Source organism: Thalassophryne amazonica, chromosome 19, assembly GCF_902500255.1.
Source record: "Thalassophryne amazonica chromosome 19, fThaAma1.1, whole genome shotgun sequence".
NCBI classification, from domain to species: domain Eukaryota; kingdom Metazoa; phylum Chordata; class Actinopteri; order Batrachoidiformes; family Batrachoididae; genus Thalassophryne; species Thalassophryne amazonica.
In genome coordinates, this window is record NC_047121.1 from 51,678,770 (window position 1) to 51,691,880 (window position 13,111).

General features: G+C 41.0%; 1 protein-coding gene across 1 annotated transcript in view; it reads right to left on the reverse strand.

The window, feature by feature from the left end:
* Positions 1-692: 692 nt before the first annotated feature.
* Positions 693-13,111, reverse strand: part of LOC117501096 (coiled-coil domain-containing protein 9B) — a 39,167-nt gene continuing 26,748 nt past the window's right edge. Inside the window, exons 10-14 of the mRNA XM_034159905.1 lie at positions 9,472-9,565; positions 9,308-9,341; positions 8,625-9,234; positions 8,009-8,091; positions 693-1,056 (exon numbers count right to left, since the gene is read on the reverse strand). Of these exons, the coding sequence (XP_034015796.1) occupies positions 1,030-1,056; positions 8,009-8,091; positions 8,625-9,234; positions 9,308-9,341; positions 9,472-9,565 (848 nt within the window). The 3' untranslated portion in view covers positions 693-1,029. The remainder of the gene's footprint in view (positions 1,057-8,008; positions 8,092-8,624; positions 9,235-9,307; positions 9,342-9,471; positions 9,566-13,111) is intronic.

Here is a 13,111-nt window from a genome sequence, read left to right on the forward strand (position 1 = left end):
CTGAGGCCATGGTTCTCAGCAGGAAACCCATGGATTGCCTACTCCGGATAGGGAATACAGTCTTGCCCCAAGTGAATGAGTTCAAGTACCTCTGGGTCTTGTTCACAAGTGAGGGGACAATGGAGCGTGAGACTGGCCAGAGAATCTGTGCAGCAGGGGCAGTGTTACATTCGCTCTACTGTACTGTTCTGACGAAAAGGGAGCTGAGCCAAAAAGCGAAGCTCTCGATCTACTGGTCAATCTTCGTTCCTACTCTCATGTATGGTCATGAGGGTTGGGTCATGACCGAAGGAACGAGATCAATTGCCCGAAATGGGCTTTCTCAGGAGGGTGGCTGGTGTCTCCCTTAGTGATAGCGTGAGAAGCTCAATCATCTGTGGGAAGCTCAAAGTAGAGCTTCCCACAGATCCTTCGCATTGAAAGGAGCCAGCTGAGGTAGTTCAGGCATCTGGTAAGGATGCCTCCTGGGCGCCTCCCTGGGGAGGTGTTCCAGGCACGTCCACCTGGGAGGAGACCCTGGAGAAGACCCAGGGCTAGGTGGAGAGATTATATCTCCACACTGGCCTGGGAACACCTCGGGATCCCCCAGTCAGTGGTGGTCAATGTGGCCTGGGAAAGGGAAGTCTGGGGTCCCCTGCTGGAGCTGTTGTCCCCACGACCTGATCCTGGATAAGTGGTTGAAGATGAATGAATGAATGTAATTCAGGATAATGAAGTCACAGCGGAATCATAATTTAACACCAAATGTCAGGCGTGCAAGGGGAGATCAGATATCCAAGTCTGGTTTCAGATAACCACAGCCGTAAAGTGCTTCAAAGCAGGGAAAACATTCAAAAACATTTCTCACCATTCTCAATCTCAAATTGTCTGAGATACACCACAGCAAAGTAAACCACAGTTTTGTGTTTCAATCATTTCCAGCATATCTGGAATTAGAAACCTGAAGCAAATGTTTCATCCAAACACGAAGCTTCATCTCCCTCCGTTATGACTTCAACATTTACACCAAATGCATCTCAAAAGTGTCCATCAGACGATCTTGCCATGCTCTCTTGCCTGCAATAAAAAAAAATAAAAAGTCATTGTTAAATATATAGACAATATGCTTATTGTTAAGACTGGGGATTATCTCACTTCAGTTTGTTGTTCAATCCCACAATTATGTGACATTTCATATTTCCAAATAGGCCGGGGTCAATTGTCATTCATGTCATATTATCATTATCGCCATTATTATCATTATTATTCACAACTGTAAATTGTGCTTATCAAGACAAATCTCTGTCCCTCCATCTGTCCTTCCATCCACCTGTACCACAAAACATTCTGCGTCCAAAAACTCAAGAACCATAAAATTCTCAAAATCTAAATTTTTATACATTAAAAATGGGAGGATAAAGTTTTACGTGCCAAAAAAAATCATGCATTTCTGACATTTGCAAATACCTTTTTTCTTGATTTTTGGGTTTCAAGTAGGATTTGTACCAGAAGCCCTGAAATGCGCACATCGCCACTAGATGGCAACAAAAGTTGTTCAAATGTGCAACAAGGTCTCGATTTACTCATTTGAGAAGTGAACCTTTGGTGAAAATATGACGGGCTGACAGACAAAAATCAGCTTACAGTTGTGTCCCTGAACTTATGAGCAAATAATTAATATGTATATGTCATGGACATGAATGAGCGAAGCTCTTCGGCATCTCTCCATGTCATTTAGGTCCTTCAGACTTTTTTTGTTGTTGTTGTTTTTGAGGAAATTCTTCAGGGGAGCATTAGCATGACTAAAAACCTTTCTGGGGGAGCTCCACCCCCTAGACCCCCTAATTACAGCCCTCTTAACCCCCTGCCACTTTAACCATTTTTTTTAATGTAGATGTAAATTAATATTTAAAATTTTCAGCTAGCTGACAGTCGGGCTGTACAACATGACCAAATTATTATATCTCAATATTGTCATATCAATATGATACATGATGTTGTTGTTGTTGCCCATTCGGCTGCTCCTGTTTTGGTCGGGGTCGCCACAGCGGATACAGCCAGATCTGCACTGGTATTTGGCACAAGTTTTGCATGCCCTTCCTGACGCAACTCCAGTTTCACCTGGAGAAACACACACAGGCGCTGGTGTTCCAAAGAGGTCTCCCATCCAAGTACTAACCAGGTCTGTCACTGCTTAGCTTCTGAGATCTGACGGGATCAGGCTGACACAGAGCAGACCGGCTGCTCAATATGATAAACGATATGACTATGATTTGACACAAAGTGCAGCAACAGTGAAAATTAAACCTTCTTAAACAAAACAGTAATAATACCACACTCATTTTGCACTCATCATAAGGTTAGGATACTGGTCCTCCAAAAGTATTGGAACACTTGGAATTTCACACATTTTAATTTGTTTGTGCCATTTTAAATACTAGAAATACGGAAAATAAAGAATAAAAATTATCTTCCTCAAACTCAAACTGAAAGCAAATCTCTAAAACTTGATAAAACCTGTAAATAATAATCAGTCTTATTGCCAGTTTTCTTTAGACAAGTCAGGGGATGGAAACATGAACAATATGTCTTGGACTTTATTTACATCAGTTTCTTTCACCAAAACATCAAATCTACAAGTAGTCTTTCAGCTCAAATGTACTTTCTGTCAATTTGTAGCTGAACGTTCAGGTCTTCTTTTGAAGAAAATCCTCCTCTTCACCACTTCATCAAGAAGCTGGATTTCATATTTTTAAATGGACTGCATTTATATAGCGCTTTTGCAGTTTGATGTGAACATGGACACCATTGTGAAGCGAGGACAGCAGAGACTTTATCTTCTCCATACACTGAATTCCTTTTCTGTCAGGCCTGCCATCCTTTGTTGTTTTTATCAGTCTTTTATTGAGAGTCTCTGTGTTTCAGTGAAAGACACAAACAGCCTGAACAACACTGTTAAAATCTGTTCAAAAACTATCGGAGTGAAACAAAGAAACTTAAACTCTTTCTGTAATCAACAGAAGCTCTGGAAAGCCTGAAAGCATCTTGTCCTTGTCAGGTCGTGTTCTTTTAGCAGAGTTTTCTCTCCTTCCTTCAGGACACCGTTATGCTTCCTCAGTGTGGAGAACCAACCGGTTTTTAAAGTCATTTATCCCTTCAGCAATTCGACTTTTAAATGCTCCGTAGGTCTGCCATGTTTTTATTTATTTAATCCCCAGACCTGAATATTATTGAAAATCTGTGGTGTGATTTTAAGCGGGCTGTCCATGCTCGGAAACCAACAAACCTGAGATGTTTCGTAAAGAAGAATGGTCCAAAATACCTTCAACCAGAATCCAGACTCTTATTGGAAGCTATAGGAAGCATTTAGAGGCTGTTATTTCTACAAAAGGAGGATCTACTAAATATTGATGTATTTTTTCTGTTGGGGTGCCCAAATTTATGCACTTACCTAATTTTGTTTAAAGAATTATTGCACACTTTCTGTAAATCTTATAAACTTCATTTCACTTCTCAAATATCACTGTTTGTCTGCTATATGATATATTTAACTGAAATTTCTGATCCAGACAACCATATATACAACCCCTGGCAAAAGTATGGAATCACCGGCCTCGGAGGATGTTCATTCAGTTGTTTAATTTTGTAGAAAAAAAGCAGATCACAGACATGACACAAAACTAAAGTCATTTCAAATGGCAACTTTCTGGCTTTAAGAAACACTATAAGAAATCAGGAAAAAAATTTGTGGCAGTCAGTAACGGTTACATTTTAGACCAAGCAGAGGGAAAAAAAAATATGGAATCACTCAATTCTGAAGAAAAAATTATGGAATCATGAAAAACAAAAGAACGCTCCAACACATCACTAGTATTTTGTTGCACCACCTCTGGCTTTTATAACAGCTTGCAGTCTCTGAGGCATGGACTTAATGAGTGACAAACAGTACTCTTCATCAATCTGGCTCCAACTTTCTCTGATTGCTGTTGCCAGATCAGCTTTGCAGGTTGGAGCCTTGTCATGGACCATTTTCTTCAACTTCCACCAAAGTTTTTCAATTGGATTAAGATCCGGACTATTTGCAGGCCATGACATTGACCCTATGTGTCTTTTTGCAAGGAATGTTTTCACAGTTTTTGCTTTATGACAAGATGCATTATCATCTTGAAAAATGATTTCATCATCCCCAAACATCCTTTCAATTGATGGGATAAGAAAAGTGTCCAAAATGTCAACGTAAACTTGTGCATTTATTGATGATGTAATGACAGCCATCTCCCCAGTGCCTTTACCTGACATGCAGCCCCATATCATCAATGACTGTGGAAATTTACATGTTCTCTTCAGGCAGTCATCTTTATAAATCTCATTGGAACGGCACCAAACAAAAGTTCCAGCATCATCACCTTGCCCAATGCAGATTCGAGATTCATCACTGAATATGACTTTCATCCAGTCATCCACAGTCCACGATTGCTTATACTTAGCCCATTGTAACTTTGTTTTTTTCTGTTTAGGTGTTAATGATGGCTTTCGTTTAGCTTTTCTGTATGTAAATCCGATTTCCTTTAGGCGGTTTCTTACAGTTCGGTCACAGACGTTGACTCCAGTTTCCTCCCATTCGTTCCTCATTTGTTTTGTTGTGCATTTTCGATTTTTGAGACATACTGCTTTAAGTTTTCTGTCTTGACGCTTTGATGTCTTCCTTGGTCTACCAGTATGTTTGCCTTTAACAACCTTCCCATGTTTGTATTTGGTCCAGAGTTTAGACACAGCTGACTGTGAACAACCAACATCTTTTGCAACATTGTGTGATGATTTACCCTCTTTTAAGAGTTTGATAATCCTCTCCTTTGTTTCAGTTGACATCTCTCATGTTGGAGCCATGATTCATGTCAGTCCACTTGGTGCAACAGCTCTCCAAGGTGTGATCACTCCTTTTTTTGATGCAGGTGTTAGTTTTGGGGATGAAAATTTACAGGGTGATTCCAAAATTTATTCCTCAGAATTGAGTGAGTCCATATTTTTTTCCCTCTGTTTGGTCTAAAAAAGTAACCGTTACTAACTGCCACAATTTTTTTCCTGATTTCTTATAGTGTTTCTTAAAGCCAGAAAGTTGCCATTTGAAATGACTTTAGTTTTGTGTCATGTCTGTGATCTGCTTTTTTCTACAAAATTAAACTGAATTAACATCCTCCGAGGTGATTCCATAATTATTGCCAGGGGTCGTATATATATATATATATATATATATATATATATATATATATATATATATACACACACATTATAGTTATTCTTGTTTACAATGAATGTGTGATTTTCAGGTATATAAATCATGCCAGATTATAAATCTAAGATTAGAATATTATATTATAATAAGTATATACACACACGCACACACACACAGAGAGAGAGAGAGAGAGACACAGTCATTATAGGTATTCTTGTTAACAATAAAAAACAATGAATGTGTGATTTTAAGTATAGAAATCATGCCAGATTATAAAACTACACACACACACATGCACACACACACACATATATATATATATATATATACAGTGAGGAAAATAAGTATTTGAACACCCTGCAATTTTGCAAGTTCTCCCACTTAGAAATCATGGGGGGGGGGTTCTGAAATTTTTATCTTAGGTGCATGTCCACTGTGAGAGACATAATCTTAAAAAAAAAAAAAAAATCCAGAAATCACAATGTATGATTTTTTAATAATTTATTTGTATGTTACTGCTGCAAATAAGTATTTGAACACCTGTGAAAATCAGTGTTAATATTTGGTACAGTAGCCTTTGTTTGCAATTACAGAGGTCCAACGTTTCCTGTAGTTTTTCACCAGGTTTGCACACACTGCAGCAGGGATTTTGGTCCACTCCTTCACACAGATCTTCTCTAGATCTTTCAGGTTTGGAGTTTCAGCTCCCTCCAAAGATTTTCTATTGAGTTCAGGTCTGGAGACTGGCCAGGCCACTCCAGGACCTTGAAATGCTTCTTACGGAGCCCCTCCTTAGTTGCCCTGGCTGTGTGTTTGGGGTCACTGTCTTGCTGGAAGACCCAGCCATGACCCATCTTCAATGCTCTTACTGAGGGAAGGAGGTTGTTTGCCAAAATCTTGCAATACATGACCCCATCCATCCTCCCTTCAATACGGTGCAGTCGTCCTGTCCCCTTTGCAGAAGAGCACCCCCAGAGTATGATGTTTCTACCCCCATGCTTCACGATTGAGATGGTTTTCTTGGGGTTGTTCTCATCCTCTAAACATGGTAAGTGGAGTTGATTCCAAAAAGCTCTATTCTGGTCTCATCTGACCTCATGACCTTCTCCCATGCCTCCTCTGGATCATCCAGATGGTCACTGGTGAACTTCAAACGGGCCAGGACATGTGCTGGCTTGATCAGGGGGACCTTGCTGCCCTGCAGGATTTTAAACCATGACAGCATCATGTGTTACTAATGTAATCTTTGTGACTGTGGTCCCAGCTCTCTTCAGGTCATTGACCAGGTCCTCCTGTGTAGTTCTGAGCTTTCTCAGAATCATCCTTACCCCACAAAGTGAGATCTTGCATGGAATCCCAGACGGAGGGATATTGACAGTCATCTTGTGTTTCTTCCACTTTCTAATAAATAATCATAACAGTTGTTGTCTTCTACCAAGCTGCTTGCCTGTTGTCCTGTAGTCCATCCCAGCCTTGTGCAGGTCTACAGTTTTGTCCCTGGTGTCCTTAGACAGCTCTTTGGTCTTGGCTATGGTGGACAGGTTGGAGTCTGATTGATTGAGTGTGTGAACAGGTGTCTTTTATACAGGTAACAAGTTCAAACAGGTGCAATTAATACAGGTAAAGAGTGCAGAATAAGAGGGCTTCTTAAAGAAAAATTAACATGTCCATGAGAGACAGAATTCTTGCTGGTTGGTAGGTGTTCAAATACTTATTGGCAGCAGTAACATACAAGTAAATTATTAAAAAATCATACATTATGATTTCCAGATTTTTTTTTTTTTAGATTATGTCTCTCACAGTGGACATGCACCTAAGATGAAAATTTCAGACCCCTACATGATTTCTAAGTGGGAGAACTTGCAAAACCACAGGGTGTTCAAATACTTATTTTCCTCACTGTATATATATATATATATATATATATATATATATATATGTGTGTGTGTGTGTGTGTGTGTGTGTGTCTATACACACACAATCATAGTTATTCTTGTTAACAATGAATGAGTGATTTTTAGGTATATAAATTACACCAGATTATAAATCTAAGATTAGAATATTATATTATAATAATTACACACACAAACACACTTTGGGATACCAGCTAAACAACTGCAAATTATAAGGAACACAACGCTCATATGGCCGATTGTATATTTGCATTGTGCTGTATTTACACAATAAAACGATTCATGAATTGTTTTTTTTTTATATATATATATATATATATATATATATATATATATATAAAATTACATAGCACCTTTCACAGGTATCACATCATAAAGTGTTTTATATGTAACAATATGAAAAAGATAAACAAAAACACATAACAATAAACGAAATGAAATGCAATAAACATGAGACACCCAGTAAGAATAAAATAAAGCAACACTTGCTCCAGTGGTAACAGTGCTGAACTTGAACAGCAAAAACGCAGATTAATGGGTTAAGCCAGCTTTGTGCAAGCAATAATTCAAAAAACAATAAAGGCTATTATGTTGTGTATCAACAAATTAAACAAGCACATAATGACGATGAAGTGATTAAATGATCATTACTTTGATGGACTTGATTTGATGACTTTGAACTTGACCTTTGATTTACAGTACTGGGTGTGTGCTGAACTAAAGGTCAAAGATAAGAGCTTCCAAGGCTGGAGGACACTGACCTTGACATGACATTTAATCCTAGACAAAACAGGCTCATTACACGGGTGCATGCTGGGAAAAAAGTCACGCCCTTTCATCCATTCACACTTACAGTACAGACTGCCAGGCGTCGGCCACTGACCTTCTCACTGCTGGTGGGATGTGCTGGGAGCGTTTCTCTGGACGCCAGAGTCAGCACGGACAAACCAGAGTCCATTCGTTCATCTGCATAGAAAAAAACAAAGCAGTTACATCACTCACACAAACAGACAGCACTGTGCAAAACTTTTAAGCACCCCGTTTTGTTTTTTGTGTTTGTTTTAAATTAGCATGTCAAGAAAAGGCCAAAAAAAAAAAAAACCCTATTTCATGACTGTTATGACCACAAAATGGGAAGGTGGGGTGGGGGGAATACAAATTCAGCCATTTTTAAAAGGTCAAACTAAAGATGACATTCATCTACTGTGTAAAAATGACTGATTGGACAGTTTAAGGGGCAGAACACGAAGGTGAGAAGGTCACTGAGACGGACCAACTCATCAGTTATTTTCAAGCTGACAACGAGGACACTGATCTGAAAGGATCCAGTGCAGGTCAAACCAGCGTTCAGTTAACAAGAAAGAAAGAAAGAAGGCAAGCCAAGGCCTGTCTGTGTTGAAGGACACAGACAGGTGGTCTACTGTCCCACTGAGCTACTCATTCGAGATGACTCTTAGTCCTAAGTGTTGTGTAAGAAAGAGATCAAAGCGACAGCAAACCTGCGTGTGTGTTGCTGATGTTGCACTTGGCGACCTCTACAGGTTGGACAGAACCATCCTGTCCAGCGACTTTTTCAGCATAGGTGGAGGACATGATGTCTTTCTTCCTACTTTCAGTATCTGAGGAAATTATGGATTCAGACGTCTGCTGGAGAGGGATGGGAGAACATGGACCTCCCTGATCCTGAAGACCACTATCCTGCACCGTGGTACTTTCAAGAGGTTGCCTTGGACCCTGAACCTCATGTTTGAACTTGCTTCTCAAGGAAGCTTTTAGCAACCTGTGGCCTCTGGATTCTGAGCCCTGAGAACCTGAAGTCTGTCTTGGCCGGGACTCCTGGATTAGCTCGTTTGAGAATCGAACCTTCTTCTCTGAAGCCTGAGGGGAGGAGCTGTCTGTCTCCCTCTGGGTGGTCATGTCCTCACTCGTGGAACCTCCTCTCATATCCCTGTCTGCAGAATTATGAACAATGACTTCCTCAGACATTCTCTGTGCTTCTGTGCTGGTTGGTGCCTTCGTTTTTGAGTCCTGAGTTTTATGATCTTCAACCTTAGCCCCTGTGAAGGCATCAAGCTCCTCCAGGAACTCTTCCAGGGAGGTCTCAGACATCTAAGACATCAGAACCACAAATCAGTTTCTTTTTTATGCAGAATACAGTCCAATCAACATTTTGACATCTTACCTGAAGTTTATCTCCTTCTTCACTTGAATGCCATCTAAAACAACAACGGGACTCAAGTCAAAACCATGATTTAATCATCACAGACCTTGTCCCTGTTTTTGTTTTGTCTTTTGTGGCTAGAGGTATGTGGAACACGGACAGTAAGTTCTAATGTGGGTACAGACCTCCTGGCTCTCCCCGTCAGGCGGTCTTTGCCTTTAGCTTTACTGCTCATCACCACCACGTTCTTCGCTCTCTTGTCTTTACCTCGATGTTGACCTGCACGCCAACAAAATGTTCAACACCTTAAAGTCACAGTGGATTTAATGTCACATGGTAAACCATCACAAAAAATTCTTCAATACCGAAATCTTACTTTAAACTCTTCACAAGCACGTCACATACAAAAGGTTGAAAGGAAATCAAAACAATTAAATATAGAGAAACATAAACTGCCACCACACACACACAAAAAAATTAGGAGTATCACATTACATTAAAATTATGTTACATGAAACTCATCACGTTATAACATGAAACCTGAGTTATAATTCAGTTCAATTTATTTTCATTTATATAGTGCCAAATCACAACAGAGTTGCCTCAAGGCGCTTCACACAAGTAAGGTCTAACCTTACCAACCCCCAAAGCAACAGTGGTAAGGAAAACTCCCTCTGAGGAAGAAACCTCAAGCAGACCAGACTCAAAGGGGTGACCCTCTGCTTGGGCCATGATAAAGACATAAATAACAAAACGAATATACAGGAAATTTTGGGAGTCCATGCTGATGCACAGGACAGGAGACCTGCAGAAGAAGACACCCATCTCTGGATGGAGCTGCACCTGAAACAGAGAGAGAAAAAAAAAGAGAATCAGACATCAGAAAGACAAGAAATACAGTAAAATTTGTCAGCATTAAGCAACAAGAAAAACAGAAGAAATACTAAGATGATTGCCGGCCACTAGCCCTAAGCTTCACTAAAAGACCCAGACTTTACAGATAAAGTTGAGGCCGTGGCACGCTCCGTTTACTAATAAAATGAATTTAAAAGACTAAAAAGCATAGTAACATACTATGTCAGTATGCTAGCCATACGAAAGGGAAAATAAGTGTGTCTTAAGTCTGGACTTGAAAGTCTCCACAGAATCTGACTGTTTTATTGATGCAGGGAGATCATTCCACAGAACAGGGGCACGATAAGAGAAAGCTCTGTGACCCACAGACTTCTTATTCACCCTAGGGACACAAAGTAGTCCTGCACCCAGAGAATGCAAAGCCCGGGCCAGTATGTAAGGTTTAAGTAGGTCAGCTAAGTAGGGAGGTGCCAGTCCATGAATAATTTTATAGATGAGTAGCAGAACCTTAAAATCTGATCTCACTGGGACAGGAAGCCAGTGAAGAGACGCCAAAATGGGTGTAATGTGGTCGAACTTTCTGCTTCATATCAAAAGTCTGGCAGCAGCATTTTGAACTAATTGGAGACCCCTTTCTTCACCACCACTGTGGTGGTGGTGAAGAAAGCCCAGCAGCGGCTCCACTTCCTGAGGGTGATCAGGAGAAACAATCTGGAGGAGAAGCTGCTGGTGTTGCTCTACAGAGCCACCATCAAGAGCATCCTGACGTACTGCATCACAGCGTGGTACGGGGGTGCTCAGCAGCAGACAGGAGAGTGCTGCAGAGGGTGATCAAAACGGCCCAGGGGATCACTGGTTGCTCTCTGCCCAGCCTGGAGGACATTGCCAGCTCTCGCTACCTCAGCAGAGCTGCCAGCATCAGCAAAGACACATCCCACCCCAGCAACCACCTGTTTGACCTACTACCCTCCGGCCGACGGTATAGGTCAATCAAAACTATGACAAACAGACTCAGGGACAGCTTTCTCCCCAGAGCGATCACTGCACTGAACAATAACAAATCACTCTAATCCGCACCTTCAAGTTTCTTGTGCAATATCTGTAAACCGTGTGCAATATTCCCGTGCAATATGGTTCCGCAGTTGTATATAATTCTCGTTTTACATTTTATTTGGTCCACATTTTATTTTATTTTACTTTATCTTATGTTTATTTAGTTGTACATATACCCTGAACAATTTATTGTTAAATATTATCTTTTATTTGGCTAAAAATTACTCGCACCACAGAAAGCACCTTTTTGGAGTTGAGATATACTTTATTGATCTCACAGTGGAGAAATTATGTTTACACTCCAGTTACCTCAGACAGCAATTAGTTCACAATTATTACTTGTTTACCGTAATAATGGCACACATCAGAATTAAAGACAGTACATACCCATTTGACACTGTTTATGTGCACTAAATTTGAAGAAGTCCGTTATCCGAATTGAGGCAAGTGGGTGAAGGTCGTGCAACAACCCTGAGATGCGCCACCGTCAGCTTGGGGGGAGGAACGGGGGCTGCAGCTAAAACTGCGCCGGCCCCGCAGAAGGGAAGGGATGACGTTAGCAGAAGCCGGAGTGGGGGGTGTGTGATGGGGGGGTGGAGCATGCTTTAGTCCTGTGAAACAGTTTATTGTCTTTGTGAGTTGAGAAAAGAAACAGCCAAATGTTCACCAAGGCCAAAGACATTCCTCTGGAGGAAAACAGCAGGGCAATTTGACCTTCAGGCTGATAAGCCTGCCGTGTTGTGGACTGAGCAGTGAAAAACACTTTTTACAGCTTCACTTGAACAACCAAATCCCAATTATGAATTAAGAATATTCCCCGGCCTCCGAAATCTTCATCTTCAAGTGCAAGGCACGCATCTGCTCCAAGATGTCATCCAATTTGAGTCTGAGTTCAAGAGTCATAGCAGTCTGAGAATGCATTGCCTTGCCCAACTCGTTAATCATGACGGACAAGCGAGGGGCCCTGGTTCTTGATGCCGCCGTCTTGCCACTTTTCCAGTAGATCAGGGCAGCACATAAGCCAGAAAGTACCAGCCCTGTTACCATAAGATCAAATATGAATAAATCCTCGACGTCCTCCACAGAGAATGGCGCAAAGCATGCAAACACGCCACGACCCCCAGGAGTCGAGAACATAGCCCGCAGGATACGTTTCATCTGGTAGGATCCCCCGGTCCTGACCTTCTTGTGGAAAAGATGGTATCAATAGCGTTCAGAGACCAGATGATCAATTCCACGGTTAATCCGATAGTAATCCCATAGATCCAGTATCCAATATAATTTGAGGAATTCACAGTCTGGTGAAGTAGGGACTTGAAGGGTAAGGCAGAGAGCAGAGATAAGGGAAAGTGGAGGAGATGCGACCGCCCTTGTCGGAGTCCCAAGCTGAAATGAGATTTGAGTTGCACTCAAATCTGTTTGTAATGCAAATTGCAAAGACAATAAAGGCTATTCTGATTCTGATTCTAATGCTGGACTGCAGTAAACCTGAAAATAGAACATTGCAGTAGTCCAATCTTGAAGAGATAAACGCATGGATCAGGGTCTCAGCATCAGCCATAGACACGATGAGACAAATCTTCAATATATTTCACAGGTGGAAGAAAGCTGTCCTCCTAATATCGCTAATGTGGAGGTCAAAGGACAACCTAGGATCATAAATTACCTCAAGGTTCCTCACTTTGTCAGTGTGATGTATGACACACGAGCCTAGGCTAAGCGTTAGCTGGTCAAATTGATGCCAATGTCTCACTGGACCAAGAACCATCATTTTAGTCTTATCAGTTCAAAAGTAGGAAGTTTCTAGACATCCAACTTCTCAATGCTGCAAGGCAATCTTCTAAGGATTTTATGTGAATGAGATTACCAGCAGTTATCGCATGTATAACTGAGTATCATCAGCGTAGCAGTGAAAGG